This window comes from Ochotona curzoniae, unplaced genomic scaffold (genome assembly GCF_017591425.1).
Source record: "Ochotona curzoniae isolate NIBS_2020 unplaced genomic scaffold, NIBS_Ocur_1.0 contig_4877, whole genome shotgun sequence".
Classification (NCBI taxonomy): Eukaryota; Metazoa; Chordata; class Mammalia; order Lagomorpha; family Ochotonidae; genus Ochotona; species Ochotona curzoniae.
The window spans coordinates 168,353-182,881 of NW_024466409.1; the positions used below are offsets into that span (position 1 = coordinate 168,353).

At 53.0% G+C, this 14,529-nt stretch overlaps 1 protein-coding gene across 1 annotated transcript in view; it reads left to right on the plus strand.

The window, feature by feature from the left end:
- Positions 1-14,529, plus strand: part of OTOG (otogelin) — a 70,085-nt gene that overhangs the window by 7,033 nt on the left and 48,523 nt on the right. The window contains exons 8-21 of the mRNA XM_040988431.1: positions 1,114-1,319; positions 2,032-2,162; positions 2,355-2,461; positions 2,882-2,991; positions 3,375-3,503; positions 4,277-4,385; positions 4,629-4,675; positions 5,209-5,354; positions 7,924-8,056; positions 9,170-9,347; positions 10,530-10,654; positions 11,565-11,777; positions 12,622-12,814; positions 14,235-14,309. Of these exons, the coding sequence (XP_040844365.1) occupies positions 1,114-1,319; positions 2,032-2,162; positions 2,355-2,461; positions 2,882-2,991; positions 3,375-3,503; positions 4,277-4,385; positions 4,629-4,675; positions 5,209-5,354; positions 7,924-8,056; positions 9,170-9,347; positions 10,530-10,654; positions 11,565-11,777; positions 12,622-12,814; positions 14,235-14,309 (1,902 nt within the window). The remainder of the gene's footprint in view (positions 1-1,113; positions 1,320-2,031; positions 2,163-2,354; positions 2,462-2,881; positions 2,992-3,374; positions 3,504-4,276; positions 4,386-4,628; positions 4,676-5,208; positions 5,355-7,923; positions 8,057-9,169; positions 9,348-10,529; positions 10,655-11,564; positions 11,778-12,621; positions 12,815-14,234; positions 14,310-14,529) is intronic.

Genomic DNA, 14,529 nt, shown 5'->3' on the forward strand with positions numbered 1-14,529 from the left:
CTCACCATGGTCAATGTGCACAGTGTGTCTTTCATAATTGTCCACAAACCTTCCCAAGTGGATCACCCATAGTTGCTGCTGCCCAGAGCACAAGCTGAGCCTGCTGTTGCCCCTTTCTGATGCTGTGGGGTCAGTTGGAGTGGCAGATACCTTGCTGGGCTGTTGTGGATCCTGGGGAAGCATCTGATGAGGGAGAGCTTCACATGCCACCTGGACCTGAGTTACAGTCCTTACAGGACTGTGCTATTGCCCCTGTCCTCTCACTGTCCATCTGTGGGGCAGTCAGAGGGTATTCCTGCTGTGACCTGTTGCCCCACTACCTTCTGCCTGAAACCCAGCAAGCAGGCTGACCACACTCGGGCTGAGCATCCGATGGAAGGCCTCATTGTACGAATGAAGCATTGCTATGCGGGTCTTTTGGTGCGTGAGGCCCAGCTTTGCTTTCCCTTTCCTGGTTTTCCACCAGTTCAGACACTGCTCAAGTCCAGAGGAGCTAGATGGGCTAGCCTCTCTGTGCAGCCGGAGCCTTGCGCCTCTGCTTGCCTCCCCTCTTAGCTTCTCTGACCACCCTATGCCTGCTCCCCATCCAAAAGATAGAGAAAGCACCTGCTCCCTTCATCTTTCCTCTGTCTTGGAAAAAAAGGAGCTGGCAGGTGCTGTGCCTCTGACATTGACTGTCAGAACTGCAAGCTTAAAAAGTCCGCAAGAGCTCTTGGCCACATCACTAACATGCTGCCTGGGATTTGTACATTTCATATCAGTGTTCTCGTCTCAGCTCTGGTCCCGATTCTGCTAACTCATGCCTTGGGAGATGGCCGGTGCTGACAGCTCAGGTCGTGGGTCCCTCCCAGTCACGTGGGTGACCTAGACTGTTTCTGGTACCCAGCTTTGGTCTAACCCACACGAGGCTTGTCACAAGGAAGTGAAAGACTAGATGGGAGAGAGTTAACACACTCACTTTTAAAGGCCTCTGGTGGAAATTAAAAAAAAAAAAAATTTCTCTGTTAAAGAGTAGCTCCAGGTACCTGGGAACTCTGGGATTTTGGGCGTGGGCTCCTCTCAGGGTAGGAGGTAGGGAAGGGGATGTGCTGGCTCTCAGGCTGTGCCCCACAGGGTCCAGCTGCCCCTCGTAATGGGGAGCGTGCACCTACAGCGGCTGGCTGGCTATGTGCTCGTGCGACACCGGTCGGCCTTCACGCTGGCCTGGGATGGCGCCTCAGCTGTCTACATCAAGATGAGCCCCGAGTTCGTGGGCTGGACACGTGGCTTGTGTGGGAACAACAATGCTGACCCACAGGATGATTTGGTGACCAGCTATGGTGAGTTCCGGACAGGGGCCCCGACAGGTTTTGGTGGGTGTGGAAGAGAGGTGAGAGAGAGCCCTGGGGTCATGGTCATGGTGTTTAAGACCCAGCGGTAGGTCAAGGCCACTTCCTTACACATATGAGGTCTCAGGCAGTTCTTGGCTATCCTGATCTGTTTGTTATTCTATAAAATTGTCCTAAAGAGATTTTCTGCGAGGATGTGTGCAGAGCCAGTGAGCACTTCTGCTGGTATTGAGCCAGAGAGGGGGGTGCAGGGAGCAGAGGGTCAGAGAGAGAGCCAGGGGAGAAGGGCCTCGCCAGGACTGAAGGTCCCTACCTACGCATGAGCACTGGGAAGTGAAGCTGAAGGGTGCAAGGCTTTTCTGGGGACCTTCTTTCTCTGGAAGAGGGGAGGTTGAATACCTACAATACAGGCAGTGTGAACCATGTAGTCCCAACTCTTTATATTGCTCTCCTGAGAGATGGGGCTGCTCCCCTCAGCTGGGAAACTGGGACCCAAAGGGAGGCAGGAGCTTACTGGGGCTCCTGCCCATTTGCCTTTTAGCTACCCAGGGTCTTCCCTAAGTTTGGAGTCATACGAGGCCTCTAAAGCTCCTCAGCTGGCTTTTAGTGCGACAATGGCTCATTCAGGGACTCATGGTTAGGAAGGGCACTTAATCAGGAGACATATATTTGGTGGCACCAGTCCTCTCTGCTGTATCCCCAGGGAAGCTGACAGATGATGTGGCAGAGTTTGTGCACAGCTGGCAGGACCAGGCTCCTAACCAGCCCGCAGGGCCTGCGGCCACCTCCCTGCCTCGTCCTCCGTGCCTGCAGCAGAGCCCAGGAGCCATGCAGGTCAGGACCCCCCAGGAAGAGGCCCCCACCTTGGGTTGGCTTGCCTCAGTTGCCCATCCAGCTTTTGGAAAGCCAGCACTGCAATGACCCAGGCTGCCTTGGTGTCTATGGCCCCATCCCTCTCCTCTCTATTCTTCTCCCTACTCCTGAGCCCACACTGGGGTCCCAGGTGACACCAGGGCTATGTCCCAGGGTGTGTACGAGCGGTGTGAGGCTCTGCTGTGGCCCCCGTTTGATGCCTGCCATGCCTACGTCAGCCCTCTGCCATTTGCAGCCAGCTGTACCAGCGATCTCTGCCAGTAAGTGAGCGGCGAGACATAGGGGTAGCATGGGATTCCTCCCAGTACCAGGCTGAGGGCTCAGCGCACGAACCACCTACAGTGACAATCCCAGGCCCCGAGAGAGAGCTGCACCCAGTGCTCTGAAATTTATATCTGCCTGGGTTGGGATGGAGCCTTCTCCCTCTACCATCCACCCCTCAGCCAGTGTACAGCAATGTGACCTGCCTTGTGGTCCTGCAGCAAGGCAGTGTCAATGGCTGGACTAGAAGCCTGACCTCCTCTGCACTCCTAGGGGTCTTCCTGGCTCCCTCTTCCAGCTGGATATGGATGAGGGAAGCTCTGAAGTGCTAGCCACCTCCAGGGATGTGGTGCCAGGGAAGGGAATGCTAGCAGGTTGGACCGTGTTCCAGCACAGCCCTTATCAATCTCCCTGCACAGATCAGCAGGCGACGAAGCCACATGGTGCCGGGCACTGGCAGAGTATGCCCGGGCATGTGCCCAGGCAGGACGGCCACTGCAGGGCTGGCGTACCCAGCTCCAACCATGCAGTAAGTACCTGCAGTACTTGGTTATGGACGGAGAGGACTTCAGGCAAGCTCTGGCCTGGGGCTGTGAGCAGTGTCCTTTGGCTTCAGCATCCTTGGCTGGGTCAGAAGCACAGATGTTGGAAGTGGGTTCCCTGAGGCTCCTCGCCAAGTGATAGATGGGAAACCTGAGGCTTAAAGTGGGAGGAACTGTGCTTGGGGCTGCAGTCTGAGCAAAGAATGGCTGTCAGAGCCTGCCAGGCCCTCTGCTTATTTTCTGGGTTCCTTGGGGCTTTCTAAGGAAGCAGGGGTTCAGGATGATCAGAGCCTTCCCACCCCCACCCAGAACCTGAGGGAGAGGCTGGGTCCTGCCAAGCTGAGGGGCCTGGGGCTCTCTCCCTCCCAAGTCGTGCACTGTAAGGAGAAGGACTTCACCTACAATGAGTGCATCGCCTGCTGCCCTGCCTCCTGCCAGCCCCGAGCAGCCTGTGTGGACAGCGAGATCGCCTGTGTGGACGGCTGCTACTGCCCCAATGGTATGTAAGGTGCAGGACTGGGTGCCTGGCAGCAGCTTCTTGACTAGGTTCAAGTGGACAACAATAGAATGCTCCGTGGATGCCGGAATGAAGGATGCTTCAGACAAATAAGTGAAAAAAAATGCATAAATAGCTGAAGAGGGGTAAGGATGGGGTGGGACTATGGCCCCAAGAGACTCATCAGGAGATCTGGTTTTCTGAGGACAGAGTTTTTTATGGTGTGTGGAGGGCAAGTTGCTCTGTGTTCGTTTCTGCATATGTGCCTTTGTTTAAGCCTTTTTCTGTGCACACCTAGATTATCCTATTTTTCAGTGTCCAAACTTGCAGCACAGCTGTAGTATACAATTCACCTGGCTGGGTGGAGGTTAAGATGAAAATACATAAAGATTCAGGCATTGTCTTTGGGGATCAGCCCCTGGTTTCAAGGACCAGGCAGACTTGAGTTTTGATTTAAGGTGTGATGTGGTGTAGCCGGCCTCAGACACAGGAAGTCAGTGTGTAGAAGAGTGGTCAGAGGTGCCTCCTGCAGGAGGTGGTGTTTCCCACCGGGTAGGATCTTGAAAGGTGGTAAGAAGAAGCAATTGTGCAGACCAGGGGGTTGGGGAATCTCCTGCATGCAGAGCTGGAGGTGGGATTCTCTGCATAGATGTTCATGCTTGGCTTGAGCCCAGGATTTACAGAGGAGAGAGTGGACTCAGAGAGGGAAGAACTTGGAAGCATGTACAGTTTGTGCCCAGGAGGAAGGGATGGAGCAACCTCTGCTGTCCCCTTAGGGTTGATCTTTGAGGAGGGAGGCTGCGTGGCCCCGGCTGAGTGTCCCTGCGAGTTCCATGGGACCCTACACCCACCTGGTGCTGTGGTGAAGGAAGACTGCAATGCCTGGTGTGTGGCTACTGCGGGGAAATGGGCAGGATGGCAGGTGCAGCCACTGCAGCTTACCAGCGGGGCCAGGAACCCTTCGATCCAGCCGTGGGGGAGATGGCCACCACCCATTTCCAAGAGAGGGAGGCCAAGGGCTGGGGCCAGGGAGGGGAGAGGCAGGAGGAGCTGTGGGGACCCTGTAGCCTCTGGGTGCTCAGCCCTCACCTGGAAGGATAACCTTGCTTCCCTGGGGCTCCATTTCAGCACGTGCACCGCAGGCAAGTGGGTATGCAGCACAGCTGTCTGTCCAGGTATGTCCCAACTTCTCTACAGACATGGAGCTTAGGGTTGGGGGAACTCCAGGCTCAGGCCTGCTGGGGGTGGGGGAAGTGGAAAAGGAGTGGTTCTGTGCTGTGGACCTGCCCCTTCTGTGTCTTCTGAGTCACTCTGCTAGGCTATGGGATTGCTCCAGCTGTTGCCAGATGTTATGTAGTTCTATGGAGATGCACACAGGTCGGGTGCCAGGAGGACACTTGGTGTATCTGTGGTCGGAGAAGGGAGACCCTGGGCTGGGAACAGGGTCCTGGGTGGCCATGGCCCCTCCTGACCTTGGAAGGGTACAATGGGACAACTTAGGCAGAGGAGATGCCAGAGGCAGGGCTGTGTGTCTCTCTAATGGATCTCAGGGACAGTCTAATTGACCAACTGCCTCCTCACTGGGGCTCTCAGAACCTAGACTCCTTTGTGCTCCCAAGATGGGTTGCTGTGCCCTCCAAGTGCTTGGAAGCTAAAGGCAGGGACAATACCCTGGGTCAGTGGCCTTCTCTGCTCTCCACCCTCCCAGCTGAGTGCTCAGTGACCGGTGACATCCACTTCACCACCTTCGATGGCCGCCGGTACACGTTTCCTGCCTCGTGCCAGTACATCCTTGCCAAGAGCCGTTCCTCAGGCACCTTCACCGTGACGCTGCAGAATGCCCCGTGTGGCCTGGTAAGAGGGGGGACCCCAGTTTGAATGTTCCCAGCCACCTCTGCCCAAGCAGAGGGTTGAGTCCTTTCCCTCTAGTCTTGCCCTGCCCTGCGCTGCCCTTGGCTGCTCTCCGAGTCAGGAGGCTGCTCATCGTCACCTGTAGGGCTGCCCTTGCCACCCTGAGGGAGGCCACAGAGAGGGGACAGCCAGACACCTTCCCACTCATTAAGTTCCAGCCTTAGATCCATGTTCTTTGCCTCAGTGGTCCATTACTTGGGTCCTTCCATACCCTGTCCCTGGGGGTGGCTGGCCAACCTTGGCCAGAGGTGACCCACTGCACTGTTGGACAGTGCCCTCCCGTGAGCCACCTCTTTTCACTGTGAGCCAGTGTGTACCAGCGAGTTCACCTGCATAATGACTGACATCATGCCTGGCACCATGTGTATGTGTTAGGGGGAAATGTGGGGAAAAGAGCCCTGATCCTACCCCTGCAGCTCATGGCCTATGAGGGTGGTCACTCATGTTCTCTGACCTCTTTGTGAGCTCCTCCTCTCTGTCCCAGAAGGGGTGATTCTTGGAGGAAATGGTCCTGCAAGATGAATCGAGAGAAGCCTTGCAGCAGAGGTGGCATTTGAGCTGAGCGATCTAGAAAGCAGGCCTAAAAAGACAGATAGAAATGACTTATCAGTGTGTGAGGCTGTGGAGGAAGGGCATGCTGGGAGCTGATCGGATCACATGAGGAAAGAAAAGAGAAAAGAATGTTTTAGAATATACCAAGGCAGATGCAGAGTGTGTGGTAAAGTGAGGCTTGTGTGGGAGAGAAGCCATGAAGTCCAAAGTGGACGAGATCCTCCGTGGGTTGTGTCTCTGCTGGGAAGAGGAGGGAACTGAGATTTGAAGAGGGAGATTCCTTTAGAGCTTGTAGCTTTCAGTGACAGCAGGACTGAACCTGAGACTTGACCCAAAAGTGTGGGCTTCCTCCCCACACCAGTGACATGCCTGGAGAGGGGGGGATGGGGGAGGTGAATGCCCTTGACTTAGATGATGTTTTGGATGCAAGGATCCAGGGCTGTTTCAGGGAGGTTCTGCTCCCTGGGTGGGATCAGAAGGACAGTTGTGGCTGTGGCTGAAAAGTTCCAAGCCCTGGTTAGTTCCTTGTTTCACTGCACTTGCTTGTGGCACTCTCCTGTTAACATTTCTTCTGCCTCAGGATGGAGCCTCCAAATCTGCCAAGGCCCTGCCTATGCCCTCAAACTGCTTTGCCCCATGGGCTCTGCCCCCTCTGGCCTCCTTCACGCACTGGTGGGGGGTGGCGTTAACACTCTCCTGGGTGGCCGTTTTGTGCAGGCTGCTCCTCCTGCTCAGCTGTTTCCCTCTTCTCTTTGCCCAGCAGCTTCTGAGCATTCTGGAGATAACAGTTCAAGTGACACATTTTTGTGCCTCAGTTTTCTGACCTACAAAATGCAAATGCTATAGTGGTACTTGCCCAATCAGATTGCTCTGAAGATGAAGCATGTGACTGTGCATAAAGGAATGAGAACTCAGGGTTAATTCCATATGATAGCTGCTACCTTGAAAGCTTCTAGTATAATTAAGGCTTTTATTATTTACAGTAATCACTGTCATTCCCTGGGATGGTCTTTCCTACTTCAGCAGATTAAGTCTGGTTCTTTGTTCATGAAGTTTTCTTTTTTTGTCCTTAGATTTAACAGAGCTCTGTCTGTTGGTTCACTCCCTAAGTGGCCCCATGACTCTAGGCAGTCACCAAAGCCAGGAACTGGACACTCGGTCTCCCATATGGGTGGCAGGCACCCAGTTCTTGGGCCATCACTTCTGCGCCCTGGAGGCTGCACTAGCAGGGAGGAAGCAGAGCATTGAATCTAGACATTCTGTGTGGGATGTGGGTGTGTCAACCAACATCCCAACCCTGAGGACAAATGCCTGCTCCATAAATCTGGCTTTTCCATGTACTTTCCTCATGCCCTGTATCTGCTTATAGCACTGATCATGATTATATAGAGGTAAACTTTATCAAAACCTGTGTCCCATAGGCTGTTAGCTCCATGAGGAGGCATACGGTATCTGTCTTATTTATCACTGCATCCATAAATCTGGCGCACAGTAGGTGCTCAAGCAATGTTTAAATAAACGTGTGGATGGGGCTACGACTAGAGGCGGCGTGTAGTATGTGTTTCAGAGATGGAGAACCTGAGGCCCAGAGAACACTACCACATTTCCTGTGTGCCTGTGCAATGCAAGATGTGACCCATTGAAACAGCTACACTCCTCCCCCCCACAAAGACCAAAGTCCAAGCTCTGAGGGGAGGCCAGCCTCAGGCCATCTGGGGGCCCTCTGCTCTGCTCCCCCTGGCAACCTGAGACATCACTGTGGCTTCTGCTTCTGCTAGTGCCACCCCTCCCTGTTCCTGACCTCCTGCAGTCTGAGCCCCTGCCAGTGAAAATGAATGCACCTGCTGGCCCCTGTCCAACACTCTGAATGTGCTGCTCTGCTTGGGATGGGGTCCCTGTCCTGGGAAGGCTCTGCTGGCCTCTGCCCCACTGGCCTCTGTCCCTTCCCTTCTCTCCCCAGGACCAAGACGGAGCCTGTGTCCAGTCAGTGTCTGTGATTGTGCACCAGGACCCTCGGAAGCAGGTGACCCTGACTCGGATGGGGGATGTCCTTCTGTTTGACCAATACAAGATCACCCTACCCTACACAGATGGTACGGCTCAGGTGGATGAAGGAGTCAGGGGAAGCTGGTTGGTCCTTCCCAGGCTGTTTTGTCAAAAGACACTGCCACACAGGCAAGCACTGATGTTCTAGTGCTGAGAGGGTCAGGCCAGAAGACACACTGGTCCTAGAAATGCACATTCCTGAAGTGCACTTTTCTGCCCACCCAGCAGTTGTCTTCATGGGATGATGGCGACTTCATGCATTTGTATATGTATGGTACTGTTTTCCAATCCTCTACTTGGTTTGGGTTCTCATCCTGTCTGGTGAATGGTCCCCTGGTCTTATGGGCAGCTAGCATACAGGAAACAGGTTTGGCAGAAATGGGGAAACTATTAGATTATAAGTTACAGTACCAGAGAAAGCAACTTTAAAAAGGAAGAAAAGAGGGAAAGCAGGCAGATATATGTGTGTGTGTGTGTGTGTGTGTGTGTGTGTATAAAATAGTAACTCAAGATGGAGAGGAACTGGAGTGTGTTGTGTATAAAAAGACCATACAACTTTAGTGGGAGCTTTGAGCTGTGGTGTTTTCTCTCTGGAATTCGCTCATGACTGCAAACAGCTTATCTGGGGAGAGAAGAGGAGCCACACTTGATGTTTGGACATTGATGCTTAGCAGGGAAAACTGGTAAAGGGATGTTTAAAAAAACTTTGGTACATATTTAAATTTATGATTTCATGTCTTAATAGGCACATTTCTGTAAATATGTACAGTTCATTGAAGATCTATTTACTGAGAATTTAAATAAAGGTGATTTCTGATTTTTTTTAAAAAAAGACCACACAAGTATAGAAATGGTTAATAATCAAGAATTAGAATGTCTGTAGTTGGATCTGAAATTGTGAGCTGCCTGATGGCCACTGTGAAGAGAGGGAGAGGGGGATTAGCCAGTTCTCCTGTGTCTGAGATGAACACAAAGTGATGAGCCCTTGTTGCCTAGTGAAATGTCTCCCCTCAGTCTCCGGAAGCTACCCCTGGGTCCTGGCTTCTTCACTGAGCAGGGCTTCCTCCAGGCTGCCCACACCAGAGAGGCTGGGGAGGAGCAGATGGTGGGTGGAGTGTATAGGGCTGAACTTCCTACACCCCTTCCGGCTCCCCGCACAGATGCCTTTGAGATCCGGAGGTTGTCCTCCGTGTTCCTGCGTGTGAGGACCAACGTGGGTGTGCGCGTGCTGTACGACCGAGAAGGGCTGCGGCTGTACCTGCAGGTGGACCCGCGATGGGTGGACGACACCGTGGGCCTCTGCGGCACCTTCAATGGCAATACACAGGATGACTTCCTGTAGGTGCCCTTGCCCTGGGAACCCGAGGGAGTGGGTAGATGGGCCCTCTAAGGTTCTTCCAGAACTGGTCTCCCCTGGCCCAGATGTGTTGTGTAAATGATGCATTCTTCTACGTTTAAATCGGTTGTTGTTCAGACATTCCTCTACTATTAGATTTGGAATTTCCTTAAAGTAGTGGTTCACAATCCCTTGCATGTGGAAGAATCACTTGGTAAAGTCTGCTGAAATGTTGATTTTTAGGTCCCATTCTTCAAGAACCTGATAGGAGGTGGAGCTGGGATATTGTTCTTGATAAGCACAGCTGTGGCTATAGCACTTGGGATCTACAAACACTGCTTGAGAAAAGTTTTTATAGTAGTCTTAATGATTTGACTAATTGTTCTGCTTTAATTGATTCCCAGTGACTGAACAATACCAAAAAAGAGGGTTGATTTTGATGACTGGAGGTTCTAGCCAGTCTTTCACATTCCATACATTGAGTAATGTAGATGGAAGCGTGCCTAGTCATAAATGTGAATTATTTTTGTTGTGAAGAACACGCTAAGAGCCCTTCAATGCACAGATATCTAAAAATATAACACCCTGTTGTCTCACCGGGTGGGACTGTTAAGGCACCTGACCAGAATGATGGGGCAGATCTTGGCTTAGTGTTTGGGCTGCTAGCTTCCCTCCTAAATGTGAACTTGCAGTGTCATTACTGCTTTAGGTAATCCAAGATCTCTTACTGCACTGACAAAAATGTGGGCACATAGGTGCCAGGCAGAACATGGTTCCTATGGGGTAATGATCTCTGTACTTTACCACCTACACCTCAGGTTTTACAGCTCTGGGAAACTGGGAATGTCTAGGCAACATGTTTCTCCTCTTTTCCCATTCCCTGCTCTGTGCTTCCCACTTTGAAACCCAAGGAGCACCAGGGAATGTTCAGAAACATCCCATAGCAAAAGGAGGAGGTAGATTTGCCTGTGTCTAGCACATATTTGCAGTGTGTACATGTTGGGGATGTATGTGAGTGGTGTCTGTGGACTTATCCATGATCTGTGTTTCAGTGAGGCATTCAGACGAGTGCCCATGCAAAGACTGTGTGTGTATGTGAGCAAGTGGGTGTTTAGCAGACTATATTGTTGGTGTCCTGGGTCCAGACAAGCTAGTGTGTGAATATGGTTATGCCTCGGTCACAGGTCCCCAGTGGGGGTGCCTGAGAACACCCCACAGCTCTTTGGCAACTCCTGGAAAACATTGTCTGCCTGCTCTCCACTGATTCCTGGCTCCCCGCTGGACCCCTGCGATGTGCACCTGCAAGCTGGTGAGTTGAGGGGAGGGAGAAGCCTAGAGAGCCAGGTGCAGGTGGTACTCTACTCTAGGAAAGATGTGATGGGAAGAACCATGAGACAGGAGAAGAAGAGAGACAGGAGAAAGGTGAGGGCTATGTACAGATTCTATCACCATCATGTCCATACATGTGTAAACGGCTGTGCCATCTTGCAGTCAAGGTAGAAGTCCTCCCTTGGCCCCAGCTGGCCCTCAACAATGCCCTTCCCCTGTCTCATCACCCTTCGTTTCTTTTGCTGTTCTCCCTGTAGCTGAGTCTGCTCTCTGCCCAGTCTTTGCCCCAGCTGGGGCTTCCCCAAGAATGCTTTTCCTGCACAAAGATGTGTGCCTCAGTCCCTCTTTTCCAGATTCTTGCTCAAACTCCATCTTCTCTCTGAGTGCCTCCTTACTCACCTGAGCTCAGGTGGCTTTTGCCTCTCCTGGCCCACCTAGCCTGCCCTCTGCTCCTCCCTAACTTGCTCTTGCTCCTTAGACTCCTTGTTTCATCTGTTCTGTAGAAATAATTTAGAGACTGCCTCTCCTCACCGCAGGGTGCACTCTATAAGGGCAGGGATTTGCATTGGTTTGGTTCACTGCTAGGTCTCCCTCACCAGATGGGCTCATGCCTGGCAGAGAGACTACATTGCATGCAAGTACGTGAGTGCAAACACACATGTGTACATGCACATGTCCTCCTTCATAGTTGTCTACACCATGCCTATAACCTGGACTCTACTGAATCATCTACACACATGCCCAGCCCACAGCCCTCCTGCGCACATGCACATGTCCTCTTGTGTGGGCAGGCGGTCCCACTGAGCCATGTTGAAGGAAGGAGAGGCTGAATCCTGGGCACCAGGCCAGCTTGTGGCTGACCACCTGGTTCCTGTCCCTCCTGGGCTCAGCCTCCTACGCCGTGCAGGCCTGCAGCGTGCTCATGGGGGAGCTGTTCGCGCCCTGCTCCACACACCTGAGCCCCGTGCCCTACTTCGAGCAGTGCCGCCAGGACACCTGCCGCTGTGGGCAGCCGTGCCTGTGTGCTGCACTGACCCATTACGCCTACCTGTGCCAGCGCCATGGACTCCCCATCAACTTTCGTGCCCACGTTCCAACCTGTGGTGAGTGCCCTGTGCTTGTGCACTGTGGGACGGTGGGAGGAGCAGCCTGGGTTCCAGACCCCAGTGTCCCCTGAACTGTCTATGAGGATGTTGCAGTCTCCTCCAGCCTGGCTGTTCTCCACACAGGCTAACTCTTCCCAGTGTGCTCTCCAACCATGCCAGGGGCCACCCAGCCCTTGGACATCCAGACCTGAACACAGGGACACATGACTTGGAACTGCTTCTCTTAGCCATTTCTACTTCTTACCATGCCACCACCCTAGTCAGAGCCACCTTTTCACTGGAATGAACATTCATAGGATGAACTTGTTCAAGGTCACTAGCTCCACATCTTCAAAGTCACAGCCCCTTTTTATTTCAGTACTGCAAGAACCTGCCTTCTCTGAATCTAAACTTCGTTGGAGGAGAAGGGACAAAACCTTGACACTGTTCTGGAAGTGCACACATTTGAGTCACAACCACATATTTGGCAGCGGGTGCAGGCATTGCATGTTGCAACTGTTCCCCTGGTGGCTTTGGTGTGCAGCCTGGATTGGGTGTTCCCCTGGTGGCTTTGGTGTGCAGTGCTGAACTTGACAGAGGCTGTAGACCTAAGAAGAAAAGGAACTTGGCCAATGCCTCATCTCTCCATCCTTCTCTCCCACTGCTTTGTCATCACTGTAGTGAGAGGTGGTAGCAACCTGCATCAGACTTGGGTTCAAATAACATCTCTGACCTTGAACTGCTATGTGACCTTGTACAAGTGTCCTAACTTTTCTGGGTATCAGTTCTCATCCTCAGGATGAGTCTCACCTGACACCATTGTGAGGATGAAGGCAAAGCACAGTCCCCTCTCTTACTGCAGCCCTGTCCTGTGAAGCCACCAAGGAGTACAGCCCCTGTGTGACCCCGTGTGGACAGACCTGCCAGGAGCTGGCCAATCCTGAGGCCTGTGGGCTTGATGCTCGTAATGACCTCAGCAGAGACGAGTGTGTGGAGGGCTGTGCCTGTCCCCCAGACACCTACCTGGACACTCAGGCCAATCTCTGTGTCCCCAGGTGAGTGGGCCAGCTCGACTTGGGAATCAGGTGGGGAGATGTGGCCAGGGGTCTTCCATGGTGGGCCTCTCACGTGCTCCTTCCCACAGATACAGACCAGGCTTTGATGGGGACATATGTGTGTGTGTGTGTGGGGGGTCCTCCTCTAGTCTCCCTCTCAGGTCCCTTCTAGCTCTGGCTTTTCTGGCCACATGTTGCTCTCATCTCTCTTCTCTTGCTGCAAGTATTTATTGGCTCCCTCGTGTGTTCTAGGCAGTTCTAGACATTGAAATTTAGCAAGAAGTGGAACACAGTCCTAGCTTGTGGAGCCCACGTTCTAGGGCAATGAGACATAATAGACACACTTGGAGGGCTGGGCTGGGCAGTAGTAAAAGAAGACTGAGTCTTTTTGCAGTGGAGTGGAGGCTGAGGGAAGCAAGGGAGGAGGCTCCAGGCAAAGGGGTGTCCTCTGCAGTAGGACAGAGTGGGAGGATAGGTGGTAGATTGTGATCCCTACAGAACTGGGGTTGATTGACAAGGCCCCTCATTCCTCCAGGCTTCTCTTTTTCCATCTGTAGGATGGTACAACACCCAGCTGAGGGTTTTCAGGTGATGAGGGACTCAAAAGAGAACCCTTTCATGGGTAAATAGGAATCACCCAGAAGCCTTTGCAAAGGAAAGATTCACTCCCAGAGATGCAGGTGCACACTGCTCCCCTGCACTGGGCACTGAGTATTGCCCATGCTGGGAGCTGCTGGGGGCAGAGGAGCAGGAGGATAAGAAGCTGTGGGGTGGATGAATATGGGTGTCCCACCCTCCACTGTGCTGATCCCAAGTGTGCAGGTGCCTGGAGTAGCAGATACCTTACAAAAAAAAGGCAGTTTAGGGATCCCAGCTTGCCAGGAAGCAACTCCCTGAGGAGTCATTGAGCATGTGGTGGGGGCCCATGGGTGTCTCTGGCCAGAAGTGAAGATAACTGACAGCCAGTGCAGCAGAGGCACTGCCTGCTCATCCTGGATGTGGGTGTGATTGACCTGTCCCATTGCACCACGATGCTGTAGCTGTTGAGTATTGCCAGACTCTTCCCTGATCTGGCCTAGTATGAGTCAACAGGCATTGATCCTGGTCTTTCTGCCCCTCTGTTCCTGAAGCTGACCTCAGGAGTTGGGGGAGGGGGACCTGGGAGAGTAGCTTCAGCTAAGCTCTGTGGGTAGCCCCTACTCTGGAGTTGGCCCTGCCCCTGGCTGCTTTTGGGAGCTGGCCCTGGCCCCTGGTCCCTGCTGAGAAGACTTGCTGGCTTCTTGAAACCATGTCATATACCACTGTAGATGCCATTCCTTCTCTCTGTGTCCTTCAGCCCCTGGATGACCAAGATGGTGGCCATGTCCTTGGCAACCTCTGCCCCAGATCTTGAGTCTGTGTGTGTGTGTGTTTTTAATAGGAACCAGTGCTCCTGCCACTTCCAAGGAGTGGACTATCCCCCTGGAGACAGTGACATTCCCTCCCTGGGCCATTGGTGAGCTTTGTGGGTGCAGCCTTATTTGCCCCACAACCCTTCTTTTGGAAGTTGCTTACTGGAGACACTGCAGCTGCAGTTGAGTAGAACGTTCTGTGAAGTGACACCCACTTTCCCTCCTAGGCAGGGACTGGGGCTGGTTGGGGAGGGGCAGTGAGTGGAGCTGTCTGTCTGAAACTGGGGTGCAGAGCCTGGGAAGCCAGCCCCAGTGTCCCCCTCT